The sequence below is a fragment of the Diplotaxodon limnothrissa genome, linkage group LG14 (assembly GCF_057381915.1).
Source record: "Diplotaxodon limnothrissa isolate DT_005_m linkage group LG14, D_limnothrissa_male_GT1.1, whole genome shotgun sequence".
Lineage (NCBI taxonomy): Eukaryota > Metazoa > Chordata > Actinopteri > Cichliformes > Cichlidae > Diplotaxodon > Diplotaxodon limnothrissa.
The window spans coordinates 24,568,056-24,595,020 of record NC_140609.1 but is presented as its reverse complement, the minus strand read 5'-3'; the positions used below and the strand labels follow the sequence as shown (position 1 = coordinate 24,595,020).

Genomic DNA, 26,965 nt, shown 5'->3' with positions numbered 1-26,965 from the left:
TAAATACCACAGTGCAGTCCTTCCCATCCAGTTAAAGTGGTGTGTGTACATTCATATACTATCAAGCAAGTAGACACACACATGCCCAGCGAGAGAAGGAGATGAATTAATCACAATTCCTAGGTCATATTCGTATTTGATCCTATCGACCATCAAGTCAGGCTGTACACAGTGTACAATGCATGTTGTTATTATAGGGATTTGGTCCACCTCTGTGAGCTTTGATGCATTTTTCATGCATGTTTCCTCTATAAATATCAAAACACGAGGTATTCTATTTGATATGGATTCCTTTTCCTGCTGGTGCTGGGTTATACACCTGGTTAAGCACAGGGGCACTCTTGTCTCTGTAATTTTAATCCACAGCCTGAGTGGAATTTACTTTTAGCAAAACACTAGGCTTCAGCTGGGAACTTTGATTAGTGGCACTCCCTTTCAAATGAAACTCAGAAATGCAGTATATAAAAGATGTAGTAGTCATTACATAGCAGGTTGGGTGTAGCTTTTTTTAAAGTCTACACTATTTTCTAACACACACAAGTTTCTTACCATTTTTTCTTGTCATTGTTCGTATCTCTGGTGAATCAGAGTTGGACAGTGAGGTTCATTTTAGGGAATCCGCAGATCTGTGTTGCCTGACAAACTCGATTCAAAAATAATGAAGGCTTTGGCTGCTTTTGTGTTCTCTGTCAAAAGAGCTGTTCGTGATTAATAGTGGTTTTAATGTCTGTTTTTACTACATAAATGACTCAGTTATGACATGGAGGGGGTGGTCTCCATCATTTTGAAATGCAGTGCATGCTATCTGTCTGAGAGCTTAACAAGATTTTCATTCCATACAAATTGTGTTGTAACACCCTTTCATGCCTCATCCTTTCCCTTTTCTTAACTTATTTTTAGACCTAATCTACCAGTCGAATAAATAATACTGAGATGAGCAACTAAGCATCTCTATATGGTCTTATGTGTTTTTGCCTTTTTCTTACTTGCAATGCAGCCATTTCTTGCTTCTGATTTAGGTAAATATGCATGACATTAATGATGGTACAGGAGCCAACTCTTATCTGTTTAGTTATAAACATAGGAAAACATGTTTTTGATGGAAACAAGTCAGCCAACAGGCAATGCAGCCTTTTAAAATGCAGATGGCTTTCCCTAGTTGGCCAATTAGTAACTTTAGCTCTGGAACACTTATCTTCTTTCATCTTCCTGTGTGTGTCTTTCATTTAGGGTGCCGAGAGCTTGGTGTGCCTTTTTCTACAAGAGTGTCGTGCTACTTGTGTGCATATGTTTGCGTGCACAGTCGTTTGTCTGTTTGCTGCAGTAGTGAAAGAGCTACATTACTTTCCTCCAATGTTGCTGCGAGTGAGGCAAACCAACCAGACTGTTAGAAGCCAGATAATAAGCCAAAACACACATTGCGTTGCAATGAACATGAGAATGAAATGTGGAAGGCACCACTGTTAGCACTGCAGTTCTGGCAGCATTAAAATTAAATGAGTTAAACTGGGAAAAAATTGCCTTTAACTGAGTTACAGCTGGGTTAAGTAATATGCAGCATTCCAACAGCTTTACCACTGACCTCAATCTTTTCAGGAAATATTCAGTGGAGGAATAGGATCAGAGATTAACAATTGTTAACAGAACACAGGCACATAGTAGGAATTTAGATGCGAGGCACAGTAGCTAAAGGTTATCATTAGAATAGTGGAATTTTTTTTTTTTTTGTATATCTCTAGATTAAATCTCACTTTTGTCTCTCTCTTTCTATCATGCAGGACCAAGCCTCAGACCAGTGAGCTTCTCTTGCATGGAAACCCTGCTTCCTTGGCAGCCTGCTCCTCTCTAGAGCTCACGGCCAGCATGGCAGGATGAGCCTCTGCCAGCAACGATGATGGCCAAAAAGCAAGATCCGCGGCCACCCACCTACAACCTGGTTGTGCTTGGGCTGTCCGGCACAGAGAAGGAGAAAGGGCAATGCGGTGTGGGCAAGTCCTGCCTGTGTAACCGCTTTGTCCGGCCAAGTGCAGATGACTTCTACCTAGATCACACCTCTGTTCTCAGTACCAGTGACTTTGGAGGGCGTGTAGTGAACAATGACCACTTCCTATACTGGGGAGAGGCTGTAAGGACAATGGAGGAGGGGTCAGAATGCCGTATAAATGTGGTGGAGCAGACTGAGTTCATTGATGATCAGACGTTTCAGCCACACCGAAGCACGGCACTGCAGCCTTACATCAAGAGGGCAGCTTCCACCAAGCTGGCTTCAGCTGAAAAGCTGATGTACTTTTGCACAGATCAGCTGGGGCTGGAGCAAGACTTTGAGCAGAAACAGATGCCGGAAGGCAAGCTTATGGTGGATGGCTTCTTACTCTCTGTAGATGTTAGCAGGGGTATGAACCGTAGCTTTGAGGATCAGATGAAGTTTGTTACCAACCTATATAACCAGCTAGCAAAAACAAAAAAGCCTGTGGTTCTGGTCCTTACCAAATGTGATGAAGGTGTTGAGCGGTATATTAAAGACTCACACACTTTTGCCCTAACTAAGAAGAATCTACAGGTGGTAGAAACCTCAGCACGTTCCAATGTCAATGTTGACCTAGCCTTTTTTACACTGATTCAATTAATAGACAAGAGTAGGGGAAAGCCCAAGATTATCCCCTACTTTGAGGCACTGAAACAGCAGAGTCAACAGATTGCCTCAGCCAAAGACCGCTATGAGTGGCTGGTCAACCGAATTGTAAAGAACTACAATGAGACCTGGCCTGTTGTCAGTCGGCGCATGCAGACTGCCCCCGAGTACAAGGACTATGTTTTTCTTGAGGGCACTGCTAAAGCCAAGAAGCTCTTCCAGCAGCATGTGCATAGACTTAAACAAGAACACATAGAGAAACTTAGGAAGCTCTATCTAAGTACTCTGCCACAGGCACTGTCTACACTCTTACCACAGTTGGATGAGATAGACCACTTGAGCTGGTCTGGAGTTCAGAAAGTCCTGGAGACTAAAAGAGATTTCTGTCAGTGGTTTGTTGTGCTAGATGATACACCTTGGGAGACCACAACACACATTGATAACATGGAAGATGATCGCATCCCACAAGACCTACTGGAGACACCAGCAGCGGAAGCCATTTATGAGTCCCATCTGGAGCAGCTAAGGAATGAGCGGAAACGGGCTGAAATGAGATGGGAGTTCAAGGAGAAGTTAAGTGTCTCTCCTTTTATCACACCAGGGAAGCCATGGGAGGAGGCCAGAAGCTTCATCATGAATGAAGAGTTCTACCAGTGGCTGGATGAAGCTGAATATCTGGATATCTACAATAAACACCAGAAAGAAATCATCGACCGGGCCAAAGAAGACTTTCAAGAATTGCTCCTTGAATATTCTGAGCTCTTTTATGAGTTAGAGTTGGATGCAAAACCGAGTACAGAGAAAATGGGAGCCATTCGAGAAGTGCTGGGGGAGGAGCAAAGATTTAAGGCCCTTCAGAAGCTGCAGGCAGAAAGGGATGCTCTTGTACTGAAACATATCCACTTTATCTATCACCCCACAAAGGAATCCTGTCCCAACAATCCGCACTGTGTGGATACTAAGATAGAGCAGATACTGGCCTCCAGATTCCCAACTCGGTACCCTTCATCAGACTGTGCGAGACTGGAAGGGGGGAGAGCTGAACGGATAAATCTTGTCATTCTAGGAAAAGATGGGCTAGCCAGAGAGATGGCCAATGAGATAAGAGCCTTGTGCACCAGTGACGACCGGTACGTGTTAGATGGAAAACTGTATGAGCTGACCCTCCGTCCCATAGAGGGCAATGTACGTCTCCCAGTTAATTCCTTCTACACACCAACCTTTACACCGCATGGCTGCCTATGTTTGTACAATTCAAAGGAATCTCTCTCCTATGTTGTTGAGAGTATAGAGAAGCTTAGAGAGTCGACTATTAGCAGAAGGGAAAGGGAAAACAGCTTATCTCAACTGCCACTGTCCCTCCTTCTGGTCACCAAGAGGGGGGTGGGGTCCATAGGGGATATTGGAGGGGAGACAGCTCAAACTCTCATACAACAAGGGCAGCAGGTAGCTGCAAAGCTACAGAGTTCTTACCTAGACCCTGCCTCTCCAGGCATGGGTTATGGCCGCAATGTCAGCGAGAAGCAGATCACTCAGATGTTGAAAGGACTCTTAGAAATACGTAGAAACATAGGGAGCAGCTCCCCTCCACTACCTCCTCCATCCTCCAGAGACTCTCAGTCCCAGTCAATGCTCGAGGCAGACCTGAGGATAGTCATGTGCCTGATGTGCGGAGACACCTACGACCTAGACCAACTCCTTGCTCCCTTCCTTTTGCCCCAGCATTGTCGTCCTTCCTCGAGCCTCGGTGGTGGCACCTCTGTTCTGCTGGATCTTAGTATAGGAGGTCAGAAGCAGAATATCGAGCTGTCATTGCTCTCTTTCCATTCCTCATTAGCCCTTCGCAAGGCTGGGCTCGTCCATGGCTACATTGCTGTTTACTCTACTCGCCGCAAGGCCTCTTTGGAGACATTATGTGCTTTTCTGTGTGAGGTACAAGACATCATCCCAATCCAGTTATTAGCAGTAGGGGAGAGCCAGATGGAGCTGTCAGATTCAGACTCTGCTAAGGAACAAGTTATTCAGGGGGAAGAATTGGCTCATGAAATAGAGGCAAGATTTAACACGGTAATATGTGGACATGGTGGCGTAGTAGGTGGTCTTCATAAGATAGATCTCTTCCAGCCTTTCTTAAAAGAGGCGATGGAGAAGCGCACCATTGTTGAGGCCACACACATGTATGACAATGTAGCAGAGGCATGCACCAATGAGAGCGTCAGCCCTCGTGGTGGCTCTCCCAGCCCGGTTACACTTTTGGACTCAGAAGATGATATTGATCCATCACCTCCTTACCCTACCCTGAGGGAGGATACTCTCAGCTCCCAACTGGGAAGCTTCAAGCTGTCAGAAATGGATTCAGATGATCCCTTCTCTTTCATTTCCGAGCTTAGCACTTTTGAGAGCAAGGTGAACAACAAAGTTCCTCCACAAGTGAAGCCCAAGCCAGTCCTTAAGGTTAATCTTGGCCCTTACATGGACCAACAGGGAGGCACCAACCGCCGCTCTTTGCCCCAAGCTGTCACCTGGGCCCGAGGTAGTGATGGTGGCTATGACCCCTCAGACTATGCTGAGCCAATGGATGCTGTGAGCAAACCTAGACACACAGAAGAGGAAAATATTTACTCTGTCCCACATGACAGCACACAGGGCAAGATTATCACCATCCGCAATGCCAACAAGGGTCATTCAAATGGGAGTGCTGGGGGGAATGGGTCAGACAGTGAAGCTGATAGCAGTTCACTGGAGCGCAGAAGAAAATTGTCTGCGATTGGCATAAAGCCTAAGCTTTACAGAGACAGATCCAAACGGCTTGGGAAGTTCAGCAATTTTAGGACGAGCTTTTCTATCGGCAGCGATGATGAGATGGGGAGTTCATTCAAGGCGAGCCAGGATGACGAAGGACTTAAGAAAGACAACTCCACTGAGGATAGTGAGGATCCTAAAAAGAGAAATATTCTCAAAAGCCTGCGCAGAACTAAGGTTAGTGTTCATGCAACTATCTGCTTAAGTTCAATATGAGTGCCATTTTGGTTTAAAAAATTCTGTAAATTAACTCATAAATTCAGAGCACTTTCTTTTTCTTAGTTTAGCAGTTTCCAACACAACAGTTACCAAGCTTTATTGCCAAATGTTCAGTATTTATTATTGAACCAATCGCCTACTCAAGTGCATTTTAAACTGTAAAATTTTCTTAATAACCTCCTCACGTCCTTTAATTGTTTTGGCAGATTAAAGTGTCTAATGCTAAAGTAAGGTAAAATTATTTTTTAAGCAAAAGAAGAAAACATTTGTAATGGTTAATTTTAAATATTCAAAACATGCCAGGTTTACTTTTTAATATATTTGCCTCACATATAATTATAATGTATAGAAAATCTGTATGAAAAATACCTCAAAGAGACAAGTGTGTTTACATATAGTTTATATAAATTCATCTGTATACATGTAGAAAATAGACGCATAAAATGTCCATAATCTCTCCAATATGATTAGTTCTTGTTTGAGATTGAACAGCTGTTTGCTGTTGCGATTAAATGTGTTTCTAACTAAACTCAAGGAATTTCTAATGAGTTGAGAAAGATCTGTCTTCTCTGAAGCTTAGCCCACTGATAACATGACATATACTGTAGGGGGTTTGTATAAAAGGATGTCTGCAATATTTTTTCACTGACCGCTCTGTGGGATCCCTCTAAACTACCCAGATCATCAGAGATAATGGAGGCAAACTCTGGTCAGTAAACCTCTATACCAGAAAGCAGAAACTCTTAATGAATAGGGACAGAGCCGTGGTATAGACTGTGCTATTTCATCTGTCTGTGTCCATCTCTATCTGGTATCTTCAGGTTTCCCTAGAGGAATAATGTTAGACATTGATCTTTTGCAAGGTTCTTAAACGTCTTTCTATACTGGCACTTAAAACAGATTAAAACAGATACTAAATCACTGCAGACTTTTAGAAAACTAGGTGCGAACATCCCTGCTAATAGCACTAACAAGCAAAAAAACAGAATAAGAATATAAGGAAAGTAATCTTTGTTTCAAATTAAAACCTTCCTTTTTAGATTGATCTACGGTATGTGAAGTCTGTATGTAACAGCAGAGTCACTATATGTAGTGTAATGTTTTTGTTGCTTTTACTGTCGTACTGCAGTGAAGTTTTGACTAAGACTGGACTGATTATCTTTATTTGCTTCCTTCCGTTACTTTTCTCATATTCTCAGTTTGGTCACCTGTTCTTGCTGATTCATACTGCTTCTCACATTCCTGTCACTTTTTTCCTCTCCCCCCATTATATTCTTGTCTTTTGGACACACGTATCTCCTACTTTACTTGATTTCTGTCTCCCCATTTCTTTTCCTTCCTGTGCTTGTCTCTCACCCACATGCAGTGACCTTACAGTGTTCGGCTTATCAGCCTGGTATGCTGTTCATTCACACACATGGTGCGGTATAGAAGTGCCAACTGAACAGCAGTTACATCTGTGTATGTTGTGCTTCTGTGTCTGTGATAATTACCATGGCTGTCAGCAGAGAGGAACAGGAGGGGGATGATTAATGTTTTCACACACTCAGATGTGATGTCCAAGTACCTGAATAGAAGCTGTCCTCCCGGATAATTCAACTGCTAAGATCGCATTCTGTAGCACTTGTTGCCATTCATCCCACTGGGGGGAAAAAAGTGAGAACCTTTAAAACACAAGGTAGCAGGATTTGTGAGCAGACTAGTTCAAGTAGTACACTCAGTGGCACTTTATTATGTACTTGCTAGTATTGAGTTAGATCCTTTTGCCTTCAGAACGGTCTTAATTCTTTGTGGCATGGATTCAACAGGGTGCTGCAAAAGTTCCTCAGAGCTTTGGGGCTATATTAACATGACAGCATCACACAGTCGCTGCACAGTTGTCACCTGCACATCAATAATGTGAATCTCCTGTTCCACCAAATCCCAAAAGTGCTTTATTGGATCAAGATCAGGTGACTGTGGAGGCTGTTTGAGTACAGCGGGCTCACTCTTATGTTCAAGAAGTCAGTTTAAGATGCCGTGAGCTTTGTGGCATGCTGTTATTCTGCTGGAAGCAGCCATCAGAAGATGGGTACGCTGTGGTCGCATGGTCAGCAACAGTATTCAGGTAAACTGTGGCCTTTAAAGAGCCCCAAAGTGTGCCAAGAAAATGTCCTCCACAATGTTATTCCATCACCAGAAACCTGAACAAGGCAGGATGGATGCATGCTTTCATGTTCATCCCAAATTCTAAACGTTGATGCTGACAGCATCCATGCCACATTCAGAGTCACTTAAATTTTCACTTAAAACTTCTGCAGATCATATTAACGATGTATACATGCCTAAATGCATTAAATTCCCACGTGATTGGCTTGCATTAAAAAGCAGTTTTGCATGTACCCAACAAGGTGGCCGGTGACTGTATGTTAGCAAGTACACAAGATGTAATAGCTGTGATTTTTACACAACCATATGCTTTGACCTTCTCTATGCAAAGGGGCAGAGCAAAAGTGGATCCATAAAAACCCTGTGATTTAAATTTCCAGTCATACCGCCCAGTACTACATGACACATTTTAAACCCACACATTTCCAAAGGAAAAAAAAAAAGCCAACAGAAGGTAGGCCAGTGTCAGCATCATTAGTTATATCAGTGCCCATGATTTGTGCCCTACGGCATGTCTTGGGATCTGGATATCCACATTACAAGCCATTATGGCTTAATTGTGGTTGTAACAAAGTGATCAAGTTCCATCACCTATTTTCTAAGCAGCTGTCTGAAAGATAAGTGTCCATTTTCAGTCTGCTGCAGCCTGAAATCCCTTCAGGAAGGCATTTTATTGAGTTATTTGGTCATTTCAGGGAGATGTATTGTGGCAGTGCCTCTCCATTGGCAAACAACCAGCCATTCCTGTTGTTGGCTGGTTGGGGTTAACTCAGCCTGTTTTTCAGTTGTCTTTTACGTGACCGTTTGGCGTTATGCAGTGTAAACATTTTCTTGGAGAGAGCCTTAGGGCGCTGTCTACCAATCTGAATCATGACGTCTAGGAACAAATAATGGAAGCTACACTCTTAGCCCATTTTAAAGCCCTCTTTACCTCAGGCGCTGACCAACTGTGTTTGTCCTGATCACCCTCCCTCAGCGAGAGGCCGGAAACGTTTCCTCTCTCTTTCGTCTGCACCTTTTTTTTTCTCCCCCTAACTTACTCAGCCAGAAAGAAAAGTGTTTGAAATTCCTCAGTCACCCAGTTTGTCTACTGACTTCATGCAGGAAAAAAAAGGCAGGGAGACAGTCAAACAAAAGGCTCAGAAACAGCCATGGAAAGAAAATGGAGATGAGAGGAATAAGAGTTATGATAAAACTTTTGAGTGGCTTTGTGTTTCAGTGTCCTACAGTGTGTGTAAATGCTCACTGTGGTGTCTGCGTGTTATTGTTGAGGATCTGTTGTGTTTTGATTTTGTGGTAGAGGTCTGTTTTGTCTCCTCAGCGCTGGCAGCATATCCTGTCTCAGTCAGCAACTGAAAGGAGTGGCCAGAAGGCAAAACTGCAGGGAGAGAAGACAGTAAGAGAGGAGAGTGGATGCAGGAGGAGGGGGTGGGCGTATAGAGACAGTCTGCTAAACTGAGATAGGGCACAGATATACAACACGCTCAGTGTGACAGGACACAAATAAATTATGAGCTGCAACATGGAGCTCGAAACCAAACTGGCAGCGAGTTATAACAACAATAGTTCTCTGCTGTTCCTAAAATTCAATTGAAGCTTTACGTTAGTGTTTTGTGAACGCATGAATACAGGGTTCAAATCTACCCCTGGTCCCATGGACGTCCCAGGGAGTGTCAGAGAGGCAGTGGAGGAGGTAGCTGGGGAGTGATAAGTGAAGGAATTCGACTTAGGAATCTGCTCATGTGGGGTTATGATGGAACGATAACTGGGAAGCTGTAACTGACTGGCTGAGAATCTGCAGGTATTTAACATGTATCACTTAGTGCAAGTCCAGACCTTAACAGGATTCTTGAAGGAGGTGCAGACTCTTCTTGGAATACTTTGTTATACTCTTATCTTTTGACATTTAGGGATTTTTTTCACTTGAACTTTTTTTGTCAACCGAAGCGCTGACAATGTTCTTTTTTGTAAAGGCTGTCATAGAGGAGCGTCTTGAGGCCAATGCAAATACTTGGATGCAAAATATATTCTTATGTATTTGTTTGCTAACTAAGCATCGCCTAATATTTTAGCAGTTAATAAGATTTAAGAAGGGAAAATCACAGTGAGTGCGCTAATGACTGAAGAGTGAAACTCATTGGCCTATGTAAAATTGAAGCTCTTAAAAGAATGTGATAAAATGAAACTACAGTTAAAGGTAAGACACATACAGACATAACTCTAGCCTACAGTTATGTGCTAATAATGGCCTTATTCATAGAAGGCTAATGAAAAATATCTTGCCATGGCGATGGCAAAAAACTCCAGGTGAGCCTTTGTTAATCTGCCCGGTCTTAATGAATCTATCACCACTTGTTCCCTCGAGTACCACTGAGAGTGAGTGTGAATATATGTGCAATCGAAAATGTTTGGCAGAGTGCAGCGAGGCCAGTATCTGGAGCAGAGGGCACGCCGTGCTTCTTCCCTCTAATGAGCACTCCTCTGCTCCTTTTCTTGTGTCTGTCAGGCCTGCACTGCACCAGCAGCCTGTGTGTCCAGCCAACCATGCATCTCTGGCTCGACACCCAGCCTTCCAGGCCAGAGCCTCAGGGGGCTGACAGACATACTAGAGATCCAGGGCTCAGAGGCCTTCAAATATCCCTGCTGAACACCATTAAGGCACAGCACAATTACTGCTGACGCCTCAGCCATACGGAGTAGCAGGCAAAAATGTTGCAAGAGTGTATCACAACTCCCATAACGGTAGTAAGAAAGTATTTAAACAATGAATAAGGGAGTTTGATTATCTGTTAACAGCAGTGCGCGTGCGGTAGCAGAGAGAGAAACAGAAACAGAATGCCATACAAAAGAACGAAGAGATAAAGTGATGAAATAAGTGATGCATATCTCTCAGGTATATGCACAGATCAGGGCTTAAGGCAGCCATATAAGTTTAACCTTTTAAGGAATGTGCGGGATAGGTGCATACACGTCTCGTCTCACAGTTGCTAACATAACAACACAGTCACATTTAAATAAGGTCATGGCCATTTCAAGACCAGTGCCACCAGGAAATGTTGATGTTCTTCTTTTGTTTGCTACCAACATTCTGATATATCTTTTTTTTTCTTTTTTTTTTTCCCTAGAAACCACGATCCAAACCCAGGCATTCCATCTCAAAACCTGGCTACTTTGGCATGCCACTATCCACTGTGGTCACTCCTGAGAGACCAATCCCAGTCTTCATCGAGAAGTGCATCCATTTCATTGAAACAACGGGTAAGGATCTGTACGGACGCCTAATGGCATCCAGTGCAATGCATCGCAGGTTCTTGTGTTTCAGTCGTTTAGCTAATAACTCTTATAAAATGACTTTGTTGTTGTGGCCCTGCATGTACTACAGCTGCTTCCATTAGTGTGAATCGTTTCTTTTCTGGTGGATATTTCCTTATCCGTCCTCTCTTCTTGGTCGGTTTACATTTACACTCACGCATTTTCTTTGTCTCTGTTGTTCTTTGCTCAGGTTTATTTGATGATTGTGCCTAAGCCTATAGGTGGGCTATACAGGAGAACATCTACAACCCACTTTTTTATAAGGAAAAGAAAATGAATTGAATTTGAAATCATTCACATAAATATTAAAGGGTTCATGTGGCATGTTGCAAGTGGTTCATGTAAAAGCATCAAAGAAAACATGGCCGTGGTTATAGTGACAGTATTTTCTGTTGCCTTAGGAACAGAATCATTGATTTTAAGCAGCATAATTTTTCTTTAATATGAAGTATGTTAGAATATTAGTATGAAATATTCTCATCTGCTCTGTGTTATGTGAATTTTGCAGCTGTGTTTCGCTGACAGGTCTTTAGACTGTTGCCTGGCCTCTTGTCTCCTCTCTGCAAGCGCAGACACACGCGCTCCGATAGCTTCCTCTAACCTTGCTACCCTGTTGCCATGCTCCTCAGCTGCCCCACTGCCCTAGGATTGCCAGCTTGCTTCTCACTCTGTTACCAGCTGTTACATTAAACCAGAAGCAAAGTCTTGCGGGGTCAGTGCGCGTGTGAAGACATCGCACGCCTCTCCCTCTTCTCGGCTGGATCCATAAAAAGGATTTTAGCTACTCAAGCCGTCAGTTAATAAAAAAAATGTGCACACATTAACTTCATAATGGGAGTTGCATTTGGCCAAGCTTACTGACATGCCAGTGCATTCCACTGTAATCTCTGTCCTGATTAAAGACTCAGTATTTGTGGATTACTGCGGCCTTACAAAACATCCGCCTTCCTCTGTGCAGGAGCGTAGGGGCAAAGCTCTCGATAACAAAGCGTCATGATAGGTTTCACCTCGCCCTGTTCAGATGTTCACTGGAAGTGGCTACAGCAGTTGCACCTGGTTAAAGTAGAAAAACTGGTTGCATATGCATTCAAGTACGCACAAGAGTGAATTCCAAGCTCCTCGGGAGGTATTTTCCACCTATTATCCTCACTCGCTGCTTTGTAGTATTTCTCCTAATGCGCCGTTTCCTTTCCCCTCGTCTCTTTTTGTGTCCTTGTTTCTCAACTTCTTTCTCCTGATCCGCTCCTCCTCCTCCCTCCATCTCTCAGAGTACCTACACTTGTCACATTTGATTTCCTTCATCTTCTTCCTAGCACACATTTCTTTTTCTTTCCCTGTCCTGTTGTCACCCTTGTCTAGTCATCATATTTTTTCCCTACTGTTCTCAAATCCTGTGTTTCCTCTTTCATTGCTTTCGGTCCTTCCCCCACACCTTTTGTTTGCATGCGGTTGGGTGTGTTTTAGTTACACCATGGTTATGAAGTTTCTTTTGTGTGTTTGGCTTGTTCGGGTTTTACCTATGAGTATAGGCATGTGTAAGCAGTATAACTTCACACATCTTATTAACCAGCGTGTGTGTGTGTGAGTGACGTTGTCAAGCTGACCTTGGACCTGCCGCTTTAACCTACATCCTTCCCTTTTCCTTTTACCTCGAACAAAAACACTTAGCGCTAACTTGAAGGAAGAGTTCAGCCCGAAATCAAATAAACATGTTTTTCCACCAATTTGTCCATCAAATTCGATTTGGTGTGAGTTACCCAGGTTTGGAGATACTGGATGCAGAGATGTATGCCTTCTCTTGAATATGATGGAAATTGCCTTAGCTCATCTTGCACTGCTTAAAAAGAAAAAATATATCTGAGAAACTCTGTGAAAGTGTCTCTTTCCTGACGTCATGACCCAGTTACTTAAACTACTTTATACCAAACTATATCCACCAGCCAAATTACGCTTGCAGTTAGCTTTCAGCTCAGGTAGAGGGATGGTTGGATGGCTTATTTCACCCTTCTCGTGCCATTATATTCCAACATAAGCCAAATATCTCTACAGTCAATATCTCAAAAACTAGAACTTCAGTGAAAGAGATGATCGATATTTTGTTTTATAGTCTCGCTTCAAACCCTGTCCCTGCTTATATGCAGCTGTGTAAATATGAAAGGTAATCCTCCAGTCCTTAATATATACATAAAAAGCCCCACAAATGTTCATAATCATATTTTTTTCTGGTTGTGAATAAAACACTTTTTTTCTCTTCTTGTAGTTTCAATCCTAAAGTCTTCTGTTGCTTCTTTTATTCGTGCTTCATTGCTCACTCTCTTTGTCCTTGAGAATAATAGGAGTGGATGTGGTATTTTGTGTTATTTTCATGCATTCTGAGCTTGTAGAAAAGCAGCTATATAAAATCAATCCACAGCGACTGCTGTTATCTCTTCTCAGCTCCGGCTTTCTCAGCGTGGTAGTCGCAGTGTGCTCTGCTCATGGGTACTGAGGTGATGAATGTGTCTTAGCGTGTGCAGGCATATCTGCCGGCCGTACAAGCCTCCATAGCGACGAAAAGGGCAGCACCCAGCGACCGCTCGTCTCCATGGTGAACTATGAAATCAGCCTCTGGGCTGCTGAACCCTGAGAGAGACTGGGATCTGGGCTGATGTGGGATCAGCTGGAGTGGTGTCAGATAGTAACACTCTGCAGAATCGCAGCCTCTAACGCGGCGGGAACATTTATCGCACTCTTGGTTTGTGTGATTGCAGGGCCACAGGCATTTTTGACCATTTGATTGCTCCTGGAAGCTAACAAGTCACCACAGATTAGTGTAGTTTAGGTTTTTGTTCTGGTTTAAAATGTGTGTGCAGTGCTTAAAGGTATATGCACCAAAGCTGACAATAATTCATTTGTTGAATATAAACTGTTTTATGAATTGGAAAAGCCTTAAAAAGGTATATAAGAAAATGTCTGAGGGGGCAGAAAAAAACTTGTTTGTCATAGGGAAATTTTTATTTTTGCCGTGCCCCTGGAGTGATTTTATCAGGAGGACAAGGAATTTTTTTTTTTCCACCTTCTATAGCCACTAGCTTCTTCTCATTGTCCCCTAACCTCCCTCAGTAGTGTGTTTTGGAGTTTTCCATCCTTCTGGTTAGCCCTCCTTATCTTAATCCCTTTATTTTTTCTCATTCTCTCTTTCATCAGTCTTGACTATGCATCCTCACACTCCCCCAGTGGCCATCCCATCCTCGGGTGCTTTTTCTATTTTGCACCTATCTCTCCCTCACCACACCACTACTACACTGCTCCCTCTCTCCGTATCTGTCCTCCCATCCCTGTTTTCCTAGTGTCTGGCTCGAAAAGCTTTTGTGGGTAATTGATTGGTAGGAGGGGAGGAGATCAATGTTGTATGCCTTGACTGAGAGCTCTCTCATTTCCTCCCTGCCTGTTCCTTTCAGGCCCCATTTTTTTTCTGCCACTCCCCATCTCCTTTACTCCCTCTGGATTGCTCTTTGTCTTCTTAGATTGCCACCAATGTGTCAGCGAATACAGGATTTTAAGGATGTAGATTTGGGGGGGGGAAATATATTAATTAACCAAAATGAAGTGCACTTTCATTTATGCTGGCACTCCATGTGTCTTTCTGTCCCACTTTGGCTTGTTTGCAGTTTTTCCAATTTGTTCATTAGGTGTGTGTGTTCTGGACTACTAGCAAACTTTCTAATATGTAAAGAAAGTGTTTGCCGTAGTTGGTATGAAAAATCAGTGCATTTGTCAAAAATTATAGTAGGTTATATTAGAATAGATTATTGCAGTAAACAGATTATAAAATCCAACAGCCTGACATAATAAGCATTTAATTGGCTACCTCAATCATGTTGCATTAGTGCGCACCTGCTGTGAGCCATTAAAAGTCTGGAAAAACACAAATTTAAACAGTAAGCAATAGGAGCAGTAAGGCTTGTAGGAAAAGTAGCACTCATTGCTACTCTTTTGTCTTGTGTTCGTGGTTTGAGATCTCATGTTTGAGGGATTCATATTTGCTACAATTCTTTATCAGTCTGTTCAGAATGTCAAATCATGACTTGGAATTTTAGCTTGATTTCATTGCTTTTCTTATAAAGTACATATTATTGTGGTTGAGTTTAGGCTGCAAATTGACTTTAACTTGGAGAGAAAAAGCTTGTGAAAAACAAATTACAATTTCTCATGTTATTTTATAGCATTGTGGCACTAAGATGGCCTGAATTTCTCACAATGGACCAATGGGCTATTAGCAGACCTGCAGGAGTGCTTTATGGGTTTAATAAATTGTGCTAATAGTGTGTTTAGATTGAAGGGGACATAGGCAAAAAGCACAGCCTTCAGTAGCTGTACTTTTTCTCACACAATTCTATGTTATTTCAGCAGCTCCCACGTATAGTTGACACTTGCTGCAAATTAAACATATGAAAATAACTGTGAGCTAATACCATTTCTCTCTTTCTTTCTCTTTCCATCAGGCCTGAACACAGAGGGCATCTACAGGGTCTGTGGGAACAAGGCAGATATGGAGAGCATGCAGCGGCAATTTGAGCAAGGTGTGTTACTTTGTGCCTACTGTACTCACACGTACATGTGCACATATGCCTCAGATGCACACCTACAGGTGTCTGTCTGCTTCTATCTGTTACAATCTTGTATCACCTTAATTAACCTTGGAGCATTAATTCTTCTGAGGGAATTGGCCTTCACTTCCTCTTAGATTACTTCCTCCTCCATCGTCTACCTGCTTCTCTGCGCGCTTGCAGCTTCACTTGGTACAAGAGCCCTCGATGTGTGTCTCCATGCATGTGGCTGTCTGGTGTGGGCAGTTAATTGCCTGCAGATTGGTTTGGTTAATGAAGCTTGCAGCTGCCGAGATAGATGGCGCAGAAAGATGGCTCGTGTGTGTGTGTGTATTCATGCATCCACGGCTGGTTGAGGTTAAATCCTACTCTGGTAATCAGAGTTGAAACCCAGTGTTGAATCATTCTGAGCCTCAGGCTGATGGGACAAGACAATTACAGGTGAAGCTACAGCGCAGGTGTCTCATAGCAGTGCTGAAGATGGCACTTTGTCACTTCCACGAAGATTCAGATAACTCTTCACAGGTGAAGCAGCATCAGAAGCTCTATGCTTGGAAACTCTAAAAGTGGGAGCTCAAATCAGACTTTCAAGAACTTGTTAAACTGAAGCTGTGAGACTTGTCTGTTTTGCCTCTTTTTTTCTGCACATACTACCTTTGTAAAGTAACAAGTTATCAGAAAATGGCTTTTTTAATTAAGTCTCCCACACACACGCTCTCTGGGAGAGTGGTGCTCTATTGGTTTCTTTCTTTGCTCAAATTAACTTTACAATTATCTGTCGTTGATTGTTCTATTTAACTATGTTTATTAACTAAAATGATTTGTGGTACATCAACAGAGATGCTATTTGATATAGTTTACTTTGATATTTATATCAAGTAAACTATGAAGTGAGAAGTCTGTTTGGCCAGCCTTGTCTCTAAGATGTGTGACACTGGAAGCATCTAGGAAAATTGGCATTATGAAGACCTAGCAAATTGAAGTGCATCATCATATTAAACAAAAATTATTTATATCATCTCCCATTATTTCTACAAGGCACTGCTGTTAATGGGAATAGATCTCGGAAAGTTTGAAATATTGGGTAAGGTTTACAAGATGATACTGAAACCTGCTATGATCTATGGTTTGGACAGGAGGTGGAACTGCAGGTGGCTGGGTTAAACAGGCTAAGATTTTCACTGGGAGTGACGAGGAAGGACAAGATTAGTAATGAGTACATCAGAGAATCATCTCAGCAAGAATGACCTGGTTTAGACAAGTGCAGAGGAGGGATGGTGAATATATTGGACAAAGGATGTTAAAGATGGAGCTGCCAGGCAGGAAGAAAATAGAAATACCACAGAGAAGGTTTATGAATGTAGTGATATCGTGATATGAAGAGGATTGGTGTGACAGAAGGGGATGCTAGTGATTGGGTGAGACGAAGATGGACCCCTAAAAGGAGCAGCCCAAAAAAAAAAAGAATAAGCTGCCATTCAAGATTGCATTATGTCATATGCTGCTGTATTGAATTTGTGTAGTTTTATATTCAAAGGTGAGTACAATGAGCAAAGAAAAAAATAGTAGCACAGAATGAAAAGTTAATCGGTTCCATGGATGCAAAGAAGTATTGATCAAACGTATTGACTGATTGGCCAAAAGGATAACACTGATAATCACACAACAGTGGCATCAGTTCGGTGAATGAATTTTGCACTGGCTAGGCTATATCTTCAAAGACGGCACAAAGAGCCGAAAGACAGTTCAGCTATTTTTCATAATAGAGATTACTCTCTTTCCCTGCAGCAGAGGGGGACTAAATAATGAGGAAAACAATAAATATGTATGCATCCCTACGTGGTACCATTTTGTTCACTGTCCTCAAATGTATTAAATTGCCTTCTTTTACTTGTGTGGTCCAGGGATAAAGCATTGATCTCATGATACCGGCGTGATGACTAGATGAAATTAGAAGAGTTATTTTTTCTTATACATTCTATGCATGCACAGTTGGGATGTATATATTTGGCATACATCTGTCTTGCATTTAAAATGTCGAATTTCCCTTTCATTTTTTTTCCCCTTAGACCACAGCCTCGATCTGGTGGAGAAAGACTTCACCATCAACACAGTGGCAGGTGCCATGAAGGCCTTCTTCTCTGAGCTACCTGACCCTCTGGTGCCCTACAGCATGCAGACAGAGCTGGTGGAGGCCTTCAGTAAGTCCTGGGGCTGTGGGGACGGTGAGGTTGAGGCATGTGTGGGGAATTCTGCACTAAAACCCGAGGATGGATTGGATTTTGCCTGAAATCCTTTCCCCTTCATTGTAACTTTTCTTTAACCTAACAAGCAATACTCCTGCAATCCAAATCCACCCATGGGGAGAATTGGATTTGTCACTTGGTAAAGGGCTGGAAACGGGAGGAGGAGAAATGGATGGAGGGGAGAATATTTAAGGCTTTGAGAAGGAGGATGCGGGGCTGATTGCGCAGCGTGATGAGGGATGCAGGAGCACTAGGGTCTGGATGAAGTCATGAGAAAATATGTTAGATAAACGAGAGTGCCCCTGCCCTCTCCACAGCCTCGCTTTTTCTCTTTGTGTCCTGTAATCTGTCAGAATGGCGATTTAAAGCATAGCTTAGCCTTGCATCACGCCAGAGAGATTTAACCCTGGGCCGTGAGGCTGCTGTCACTCACCGAGCTCTGCATCCCATGTCTTTGAGTGTGTGTGTGTTTGTTTTCTAACGCCCCCAGCGTGACCTTTCAGCTGTGACAGAGACCTGATAAAGCTCCTGCAGTCTGTACCACAATAGAGGAAAAGAAGTGAGGGTGAAAGAAGAAGAAAAATTATGGTAGAGTTGGAGATGAGAAAGGCGTCATTTGTGGAAAATAGCAAATTGGGGTTAGCAGAGAGGTGGAGAAAAAGGCGACGGAGAGAAAAGCTGGTGGGTGGATTTTTGGTGGATATTGTCATGGTGACATTACTTTAAATAAGCTGTAAGGAACTCGAGTTAAGTTTTGATCGCTCGTGATGGATGTAGAGCGGGAGGAAACTGTGACTGTGTAAAGTCGTTCGGTCCCAGATCTGTTTTTGATCCGCACTGACCTCATTGTGGGAATACAAACTCAGATTGTGCGACTGTAAATCATGTTTGTGATGTGCAGGAGAACATCTGCTGTTTCTCGCTGCTGCTCTCTGCCTCACTCACGCACACACACACACACAAACTCCCGCACTCTCAATGGACTGTGTTAGCCGGTGACGTCAGTTTGTCTGACTCACTCCTCACTGCCATCAGGCTTAACACACCCTGAGTGTGTGTCAGTGTGCGAGTGTGTGTGTGTGTGTGTTGCTGTAAGCTGCAGGACACTGTAATGGGTGTATGCATGGTGTATTTCTGCTGCAGTGTGTGCGGTCCTTGTCCAATGGTTTTTTTTTTTTGGTTTTTTTTATATATTATTTTTATGAATCTAGTCTGGAGTCCGTTCAAATATTTTTGATTTTGTCAGGGAGAAAATTTTATATTAGGATTAAATCAATGTGTCCTGCACAGACCTCTGCTTTTAGAGCTGAAATTGCCTCCCCATGCTCTTCAAGCTCTCTGCTATTCAGTTGTGCTCTCCCCATCCCTTCCTAATCTTTCTTTACTCTCCACTCGCTCTCCCCTGACATCTTCTCCTCAGATTCTTCTAATCTTGTCTTTCAGCCACTTTTCTCCCTCCTGCTAACCTCCCGTCTCTCTTTGCCACCATTCAGAGATCAACGACAGGGAGCAGCGCTTCCAGACGATGAAGGATGTTCTGCGCCGCTTCCCTAAGGAGAATTATGAGGTCTTCAAATATGTCATCAGCCACTTGAACAAGTGAGTGAACGGTGGGGGTCAGATGACTTCTGGCGACTGTGCTGACTACACCACTGGTCAGACAGTCAAGTGACCCAAGGGTGATATCAGTGTGATGAGCTTACTGATGAACAGAGGTTTTACTCAGTCTGAGAAATGATCATCATTAATGCCGTGGTCACGTTATCTCTATTTTGAAATGGAGGGTAGTGGATGTTACATTTTAATTTATGTAATAAATGAATAATTCTGTTATCAGCATGTGTCAGGAAAACTGAAACCTGAATTCAAAAGTGTATATAAAATAGTGGCCATCGACCTGAGGGCCTAACCCCCTCTAAAGGTGACAGGATGATTAAATAAAAAAGAAGGGGCATATCAGTTATTAAAAAAATAAGGTTATTTTACAGTTTGGGCTTTCTTTATCTTATCAAGAGACAGTTTCACCTCTACATGGTTGTAAATTGAGAGACTCTTGAACTTCACATCATAAGAAAAAAACGTAATTATATTCTGTGAGATTCTAAACTCAAAATTTGTGAAACACGCTCATGCTCTGAAGGACCTTATCAGATCCTGGGCCAATTCAAGATTTAAGACATAAAATAAAACACTGATTTTGATTAGGTGCATGTGCATAACCAATGTCACCATGTTCCTGTTGACAGTGGTGTGATGTTGTCGATGCAACCTAGCGAAGTGAAGCAATGTCATTCCTTTACATAAACAAATAATAATGTGTGCAATCTGTTCACTGGAACTGTGTTGGTTTACTTTTATGTATGATTTATGTTTGTTTTCAAAATAATGAGTTTTTTTCTAGAAACTTTGAGTTTTATCAAAAATGTTTCCTACAGATATTTGGGGGGGGGGTAGCCTGCCGAAAATTATGATCATATAATTTCACTTCTTTCTTTCTGTTTTCCAGGGTGAGCCAGAACAACAAGATGAACTTGATGACCAGTGAGAACTTGTCCATCTGTTTCTGGCCCACGCTCATGAGACCAGACTTCACCACCATGGATGCTCTGACTGCTACCCGCACCTACCAGACAATCATCGAGAGCTTCATCCAACAGTGTGCATACTTCTTCTACAATCAGCCACTGGCTGACGGCCTCCCTGGCTCCCCCACAGCTACGCTCTCCGGAGGAGGAACCTCTGCCTACTCCTGCATGGCTGGAGGCTACTCATCCTCACCAGCTCCGTCCCCAACTCCCTACGTCCTCCCTGCCACTCCACCTGTTATTCCTCACTATGGTCCTCCTATCCACCATCATTCCCATCAGCATCAGTCCCCATCCCATTCCCCGCCTCCTACTCCCCAGTCGCCGCTCCCGGCCCTGCTGCCGCCCTCCCTGCACCCGCATCACCCCCCGACAGAGCAACACACACTGTGAATCAGGGATCAAGGGAAAGCGGAGGGGGAAAAAGCAGAAGGATAACAAGATTCAGTTTAAAGGTTTCAGAATGAGAGATTTTGAAGTTTTGGGAACGATGTGAAGGAGATGAATTGAAGTAGGAAGTTGGGAGAGAGCGAGTGAGATGCAGTATGTACAGGGAGAAGAAGGGGGGCATTTATTTCAGCCTTCAGTGCTTTCAGAAAACGGACACACAGAAGCCAGGAAGGAGAAACACTGAGGAGCCTTTGAACTGACAGTATGATCTTTCTCCCTCCCTGCCACTTTATCCCTTTCTGTCTCTCAGTCTCACTTCATCTAGATCTGCCCTCCTTGCCTTATAGCAAATCTACAGACAAACAGGCGAATGAAGAGTCAGATGTATCAGTAATTGTTAAAGGGACTCAGGGAGGGACTAAGAAGTAAATTACAAGGGTGAATGTGTAGTCCTTTATGTTGGGATTGCTTCAGCGTACACACAACCATGCACTTAATGCAAACACCCAGTGGCCAGTGTGCCTCCAACAGCCATTCTCCTCAGTCCCTTAGCTTCTGATTGTGCTGGGAAATTTGGTGGCCTGCACACGTTTGTTTTTTCATTTTTTTTTTTTTTTTTTTCTGCAAATCAATCCACCTGCTGTATGTAATTGGAGGCTGCATCTGAGACAAAGTGGATAAGAGAGCCTGAACACACACATTTGTTTCTTTCACCACTGTACAGAGGACTTGAGCAAGAGACACGAGTTGCTGCTCACCCAACAGGATGTTCTCCTCGATCACAAATTCCTATCTGTCAACCCTTTACTCTGCCGCACACACACACACAGACAAAATCAGTTTTAGTTGAGGCAGTACGCCAAGCACATTTAAAAAAAAAAAAAAAAAAAAAACTCACCCGACTGGATCTACTGGGCAGCAAATTAGAGCAAAGGATTGTGGGCACTGTGCTGTCTATGCATTTTTGGGAAGGCTCCTCCCACTCTCTGTCACTTTGAACTTCATCCTCATGCTCTGTTCTCGTAAACACAAACAGCTTAAAATGTGATTATTTTATTTTATTTGGTGAAAGCCTTCAGTCAACGTTCCCATTACCACTGTCCCCATTTGTTTTTATTATGTTGTTCATTTATGAAAAATCCCAGCCGAACTGGCAACTAGTGTAATGTGTGGCTGGCTGGCTGGCTGCTTCCCTGAGCACACCTGTATCCCTGACGTTTTGTTGAAATTCCCTGCATTAGACAGAGAGTGGAAATAATTCCAGGTTTGGATCCCCGCCTGTCATGTTTCTTCTTTCACGCTGTGGTGGATTCACGAGTGAGCTGGTGCTGCAGTTTTCATACCAAGGACCTTGTTCATAAAGCACTTTTCTGAGCACTTTTAAGGCACATTTTAAATTGGAGCTGCCATAACATGACAGCCACTGTTCACTTTATTGTCAGTCCACCCTACTGTCTCTTTCTGAGAGCACACCACTGACATCTAGAGGAAGAAATGGGTATTGCCGTTGCTTCCACTGCTGCATGGGCGTAGCATCCTTCTCCTACTGTGGTTTGTGTTGCTTCAGATTCTCTCTTAGGTGCAATTGTCAAGAATAATCTGTCAAGTAGGTTAAACTTAAGTGTAAAATTATAAATTAAGCAACTGTGGCAGTTTTAAATCTGGTAAAAATCAGTTGAGATTACATAGATCCTAACAGTGGAACCGCAAAGCATGTGGCCACATTGCAGTTGGTTAAGCATGCAGTGAATGAAATTGCCTTTGTGTCTTTAGTTGTTAGTCCCCTGTGGGCACCGACTCACCATTCAGCCCTTTGTAAAGGAGTTCATTCCACTACCCAGAAGTTATTTTAGAGAAAGAATATGAAGCCTTAGAGACTGAGGCACAATGTAGCATTACATGCAAGAAATAAGAGCTGGAAGTAAGGCTCAAGCCTTGAGAGGTGGGAGGCTTTTTATCCTTGGAAATTATTGGTAACCGCTGCTCTAGGCCCCAGCGTGTTGTCCTCTCATGAGACAGTGTTTAGAGACATGTCTCTAAAACAAAGATTAAAACCTGCTCTTGGTGGACGCAAAATGTAATTTGCAAGAGTGCAACCACTACGCCAAACTCCCTCCATCGTGACTGTTACGCCGCCGCTTCCCCTCGTCATTCGCTGTCCAAGAGACAGTTGGGTCCGGGAGAGACAGCAGACAGAACAGACAGTCCATTCATCCGTCTGCATGACTCGAATGAATTCCTCTGCTCACAGCCTGCTGTTACCGTAGAAACCAGCAAGATGGGGCTCGAGGAGAATTGCTGAGCCCCGATCGAAGCAGGTTTTGCAGTGCGTGTGCATTCATGCACGTGCTTTGAGTTTGAGTAAGAATGTGAAGTTATGTGTGTTAATGTTAAGCAGATGCTCACTGAGGTCACCTGCTCTGTTTGACACTAAATTGCATCTTTGCGCGTCTCTCTCTCTCTGCCCAAAGATATAAGAAAAAAAACATTCAGCCAGTCACTGAACTCTTAAAGGAGCTTTTATCAGTCCACACTACCTATTTACTGCGTGTGTGTGAGTGTATGTACAGTTTGTGTGTAAGAGTGTGTGTTTGAGCAGGTCGGAGCTAACATGCTAGCAAGCGTTGCTTGGCAAATGGCCAGACACCAGTGTGATCCCACCAAACGTGAAGGAGAGGAATGCAGCTCCTCTCGCGGTCATTACCCAACTGTGTAACCCTGTTAGCTCGTCCAGATTACACACACTGATCCTCAGTGAAAGTGTGAGAGAGAATGGGGAGGGGGGAGCGAGAGGGAGGGAAGACAGACAGCAAACTGGTGAATGGGATCTTTATTTGGGAGACGGAGGGAAGAAGGAGGGGTGACCACTGGTACTTGTGTGTGAACGCCGGCCAGTGGCGTTCCCTGTGTATATCAATGTGTTAATACTGAACTGACTGTGAGGCAGCCAAAGACTGGAGGGGAAAAAAGGGTTGAGTGAGAGATGGGAAGCAAAAGTGACAGTTTAGGAGAACATTGGATAATTAAAAAAAATTGAAAATGTGACTTTGAGCGATAATTTGTGGCTGCATTGCTTTCCTTTTTCTTGTTTTTTTTTTTTTCTTTTTTGCAACAATGGTGACAGATGTCTGTTAAGTTAAATTCAGAAACAAGCAAAGCTATATTCAAATGGTTGTTTATTGGTATGTTAGGGGGTCTAACACTTTTCCCTTTAGTCAGTGGTGATAGAGAAAGTTTCTTTTTATGGTTTATTTTATTAATTAAAAAAAAGAAGCATTTTTAACAATTTCTTGATGAACGATTGAGAGACCAGCCCAGTATAGTGCATGATTTCTTCCGGACCAAGGAAGTGGGCTCCACCACTCTCACTATTTAAGAGATAATAAAAAAAATATTAAGAAATGATGGGGGGTGGGGTGGAAATGATACAAAAATAAATAAATGAAGTACTGTAAACTGAAATGATAACATCAAACAAAAAAAAAAACTCATTATTTACTGAGTATGGTAATTTGTCTCAATGGGAATGGTGTATACAGCAAGGCCTTATGTGATCTGTATCATAGTTAATAAATCAAATCTTGTAAAACTCTCGTCTCCTGTGTCTCTTTATCGGTTTAGTTACGTCATGTGTTAGGAAACCCCAAGCTACCATAACAGCCCAGATATTTCAACTGGTGAATCCTCTCTTAATAAAGCTTTGTCGTAAGAAATGAAAAAAATAAAAACGGTGTCATAGAAATTTATTCTATTAACTACAGACTGTGGTAAATATTTACAATCATTAATAGCTCTCAGTGACCAAGAAGGTGTGTGATTGGTCAAATGTTATGGGTGTACTTGTGTCCAGATGGTGTTTGGGTTATTTCTGTCAACATTTTAAAGCCTTAAAGTGTTAAAACTGACATTTAAGTTTATTCACATAACACCATAGGGATAAATCATAAGAATTCCAATCTAAAAATAATGTCATTCAGTTTGAAACAGAGGTAATGCTCACGTTTCATCTATTTTTGTAGGCTGTTGGATAATTATGGTGGTGCTCAACAAAAATGCTGCTTTATTTAAATGGGGTATTTGAACAAAGCTGTAGTTAAAGGAGGAAGGAAGGAAGCTGACGACTAAACCAGTGGATATTAAGTGAGCTGGTAGTTTACCTGTCTATGTCTGCAAGTGTTGTGATTTGATGCCAAAGAGAGCTATGATCACCACAGAAAAGTGGTCTCGTGAACTGAAGCTAAATATGAATCTAGTGCACCTTTATAAAGACAGACAGTGCTGTTATAAACATATAAAAACACCAGCAAAGACATTTCACATTTCAACAAGAAATGTCAGGATGGAGAAAAGTACAGAGTCTTTTATAGAAGACAGCTTTTTGGTATATTATGATGCAGTTTAGCAGAAGTATACTTATACCATGGGCTAAAAAAAAAAGTTTAGTTTCACACAAATCTCTGTACCACAGTCTGATGCTCTGCTCTTTCTGCACACTGCTGAGGGACACTTAAGTCACAGGGGGACGGGGACAAGGTCACAGCAGCCCACAGGACCTTCCTGGATCCTGTGAGAGCGGCCCAAGAGAGGCTCGGTCTGTGCCATTTCAGGGTGATGTAAGAACTCTGGTCCCTGTGTGGCCGATGTGAAGGCCTCACTGCCATTTCATGGTGCCCTCATCTGACCTTTTCATTGAGTCAAACCAAAGGAAATCCATGTCCATGACCTTTGTGGTGCATCGCTCCATTCTGGCACAGTAAGAAAAAAAAAGAGCAGCTGATTAGGAATGAAAAGGGCAGGCCTGTGTGCACACAGGACACACGACCCATGAACTCTAACCTTTAAGAAGCACCATGAGGGAGAGAGTGCTCTGGGATGTGATTGGAAGTCAAATATGGGGACTGTCAACATTGCTTGACAAGCCAATGTTGCGTTCACGGAGATTTGCACGGTTTCGAACCCAACCTTTGCCTTTTCTTTACCCGGCTGCACTGATCTAATGTTCCACTTTGTTTTAGTAAAGCGATCCTCCTCCTCTTCCTTGCGCATACGCAAGCGCACCACTAGGAGGCTGACTTGTCTCACGCTACCAACCATCCACCTCGCTGCTTACTGTATCTGGGTAAACGAAGCAAAAGCAGTGAGCGCGGATCTAATTGATTGTGTCAAGATTTGGGTGTCAGCGGTGAGAAGGCACTTTAATCCCGCGCTCGCAGCGAGATGGATGCGAGAAACGAGCATCTGAAGACTTTTCTCACTGACTTCCTCTCTCACAGTCTGAAGTTGGGGGAGGAAACAGGTTTGACTAAACTCCAGAGATTGTGAGAGGAGAGGGAGGCGGTGGCGGGAGGGGGTGCTCAGCAAAGTAAGCCTCGGAATAAAGACAAAAGAACTTAATATAAAGTCATTGTTAGTCTGCGTTAGAGACGTGATGCTTTTTCCGCGCGGCGCATTGGCCTAAAAGTTCTGAGGCAGAAGGAAAAGATTGTGGATGGGGATGAGGAGGAAGGCGACATATATGGAGAAAAGAGACTGGTCTTATGATAAGTCGAGGCACGTATCTCCGCTCAACCGTGTCTTTCTGGGCTCGGAGCGCGCAGCTGCGGCGGCGGGTATTGAATTCAGATGCGACCTGTCTCTCCGCTCGGGCCGCTACAGGTGGAAATGCTCTTATCAATACAGACTGTCCGAGCCTGACTGCGGCCCGATCCGTCTCATTGACGATTTTAGGTGCCCCTGCCCTGCCTCTCCTCCCCTAGGAGCCCAATTGATTAATGTCTGGGTCACAGTGGTATTTCCATATTGATACCTCGATTGATGATGGCGCTTCAGGAACAAGCCATATTGACCAGCTGAAGAGTGATACGTTTCAAACTGTTTGGCGGAGGTATTTATGTGTAATGGGTATAACGTGGGTGAAAGCGGAGGATATCCATGATGTGCAAATGTGTATATATGACCCATTCATGCTGATTATCCTGTGTGTATGTGTGGCGCATGGAGGGGGAAAATCAATATTCCCACTGTTATAGCTACTCTTACTGC

At 43.1% G+C, this 26,965-nt stretch overlaps 1 protein-coding gene across 1 annotated transcript in view; it reads left to right on the top strand.

Moving 5' to 3' along the window:
* Positions 1 to 23,004, top strand: part of arhgap35a (Rho GTPase activating protein 35a) — a 60,718-nt gene extending 37,714 nt beyond the window's left edge. Inside the window, exons 2-7 of the mRNA XM_085370279.1 lie at positions 1,779 to 5,611; positions 10,927 to 11,059; positions 15,598 to 15,675; positions 17,772 to 17,903; positions 19,442 to 19,547; positions 20,455 to 23,004. Of these exons, the coding sequence (XP_085226405.1) occupies positions 1,892 to 5,611; positions 10,927 to 11,059; positions 15,598 to 15,675; positions 17,772 to 17,903; positions 19,442 to 19,547; positions 20,455 to 20,926 (4,641 nt within the window). The 5' untranslated portion in view covers positions 1,779 to 1,891 and the 3' untranslated portion in view covers positions 20,927 to 23,004. The remainder of the gene's footprint in view (positions 1 to 1,778; positions 5,612 to 10,926; positions 11,060 to 15,597; positions 15,676 to 17,771; positions 17,904 to 19,441; positions 19,548 to 20,454) is intronic.
* Positions 23,005 to 26,965: the final 3,961 nt, after the last annotated feature.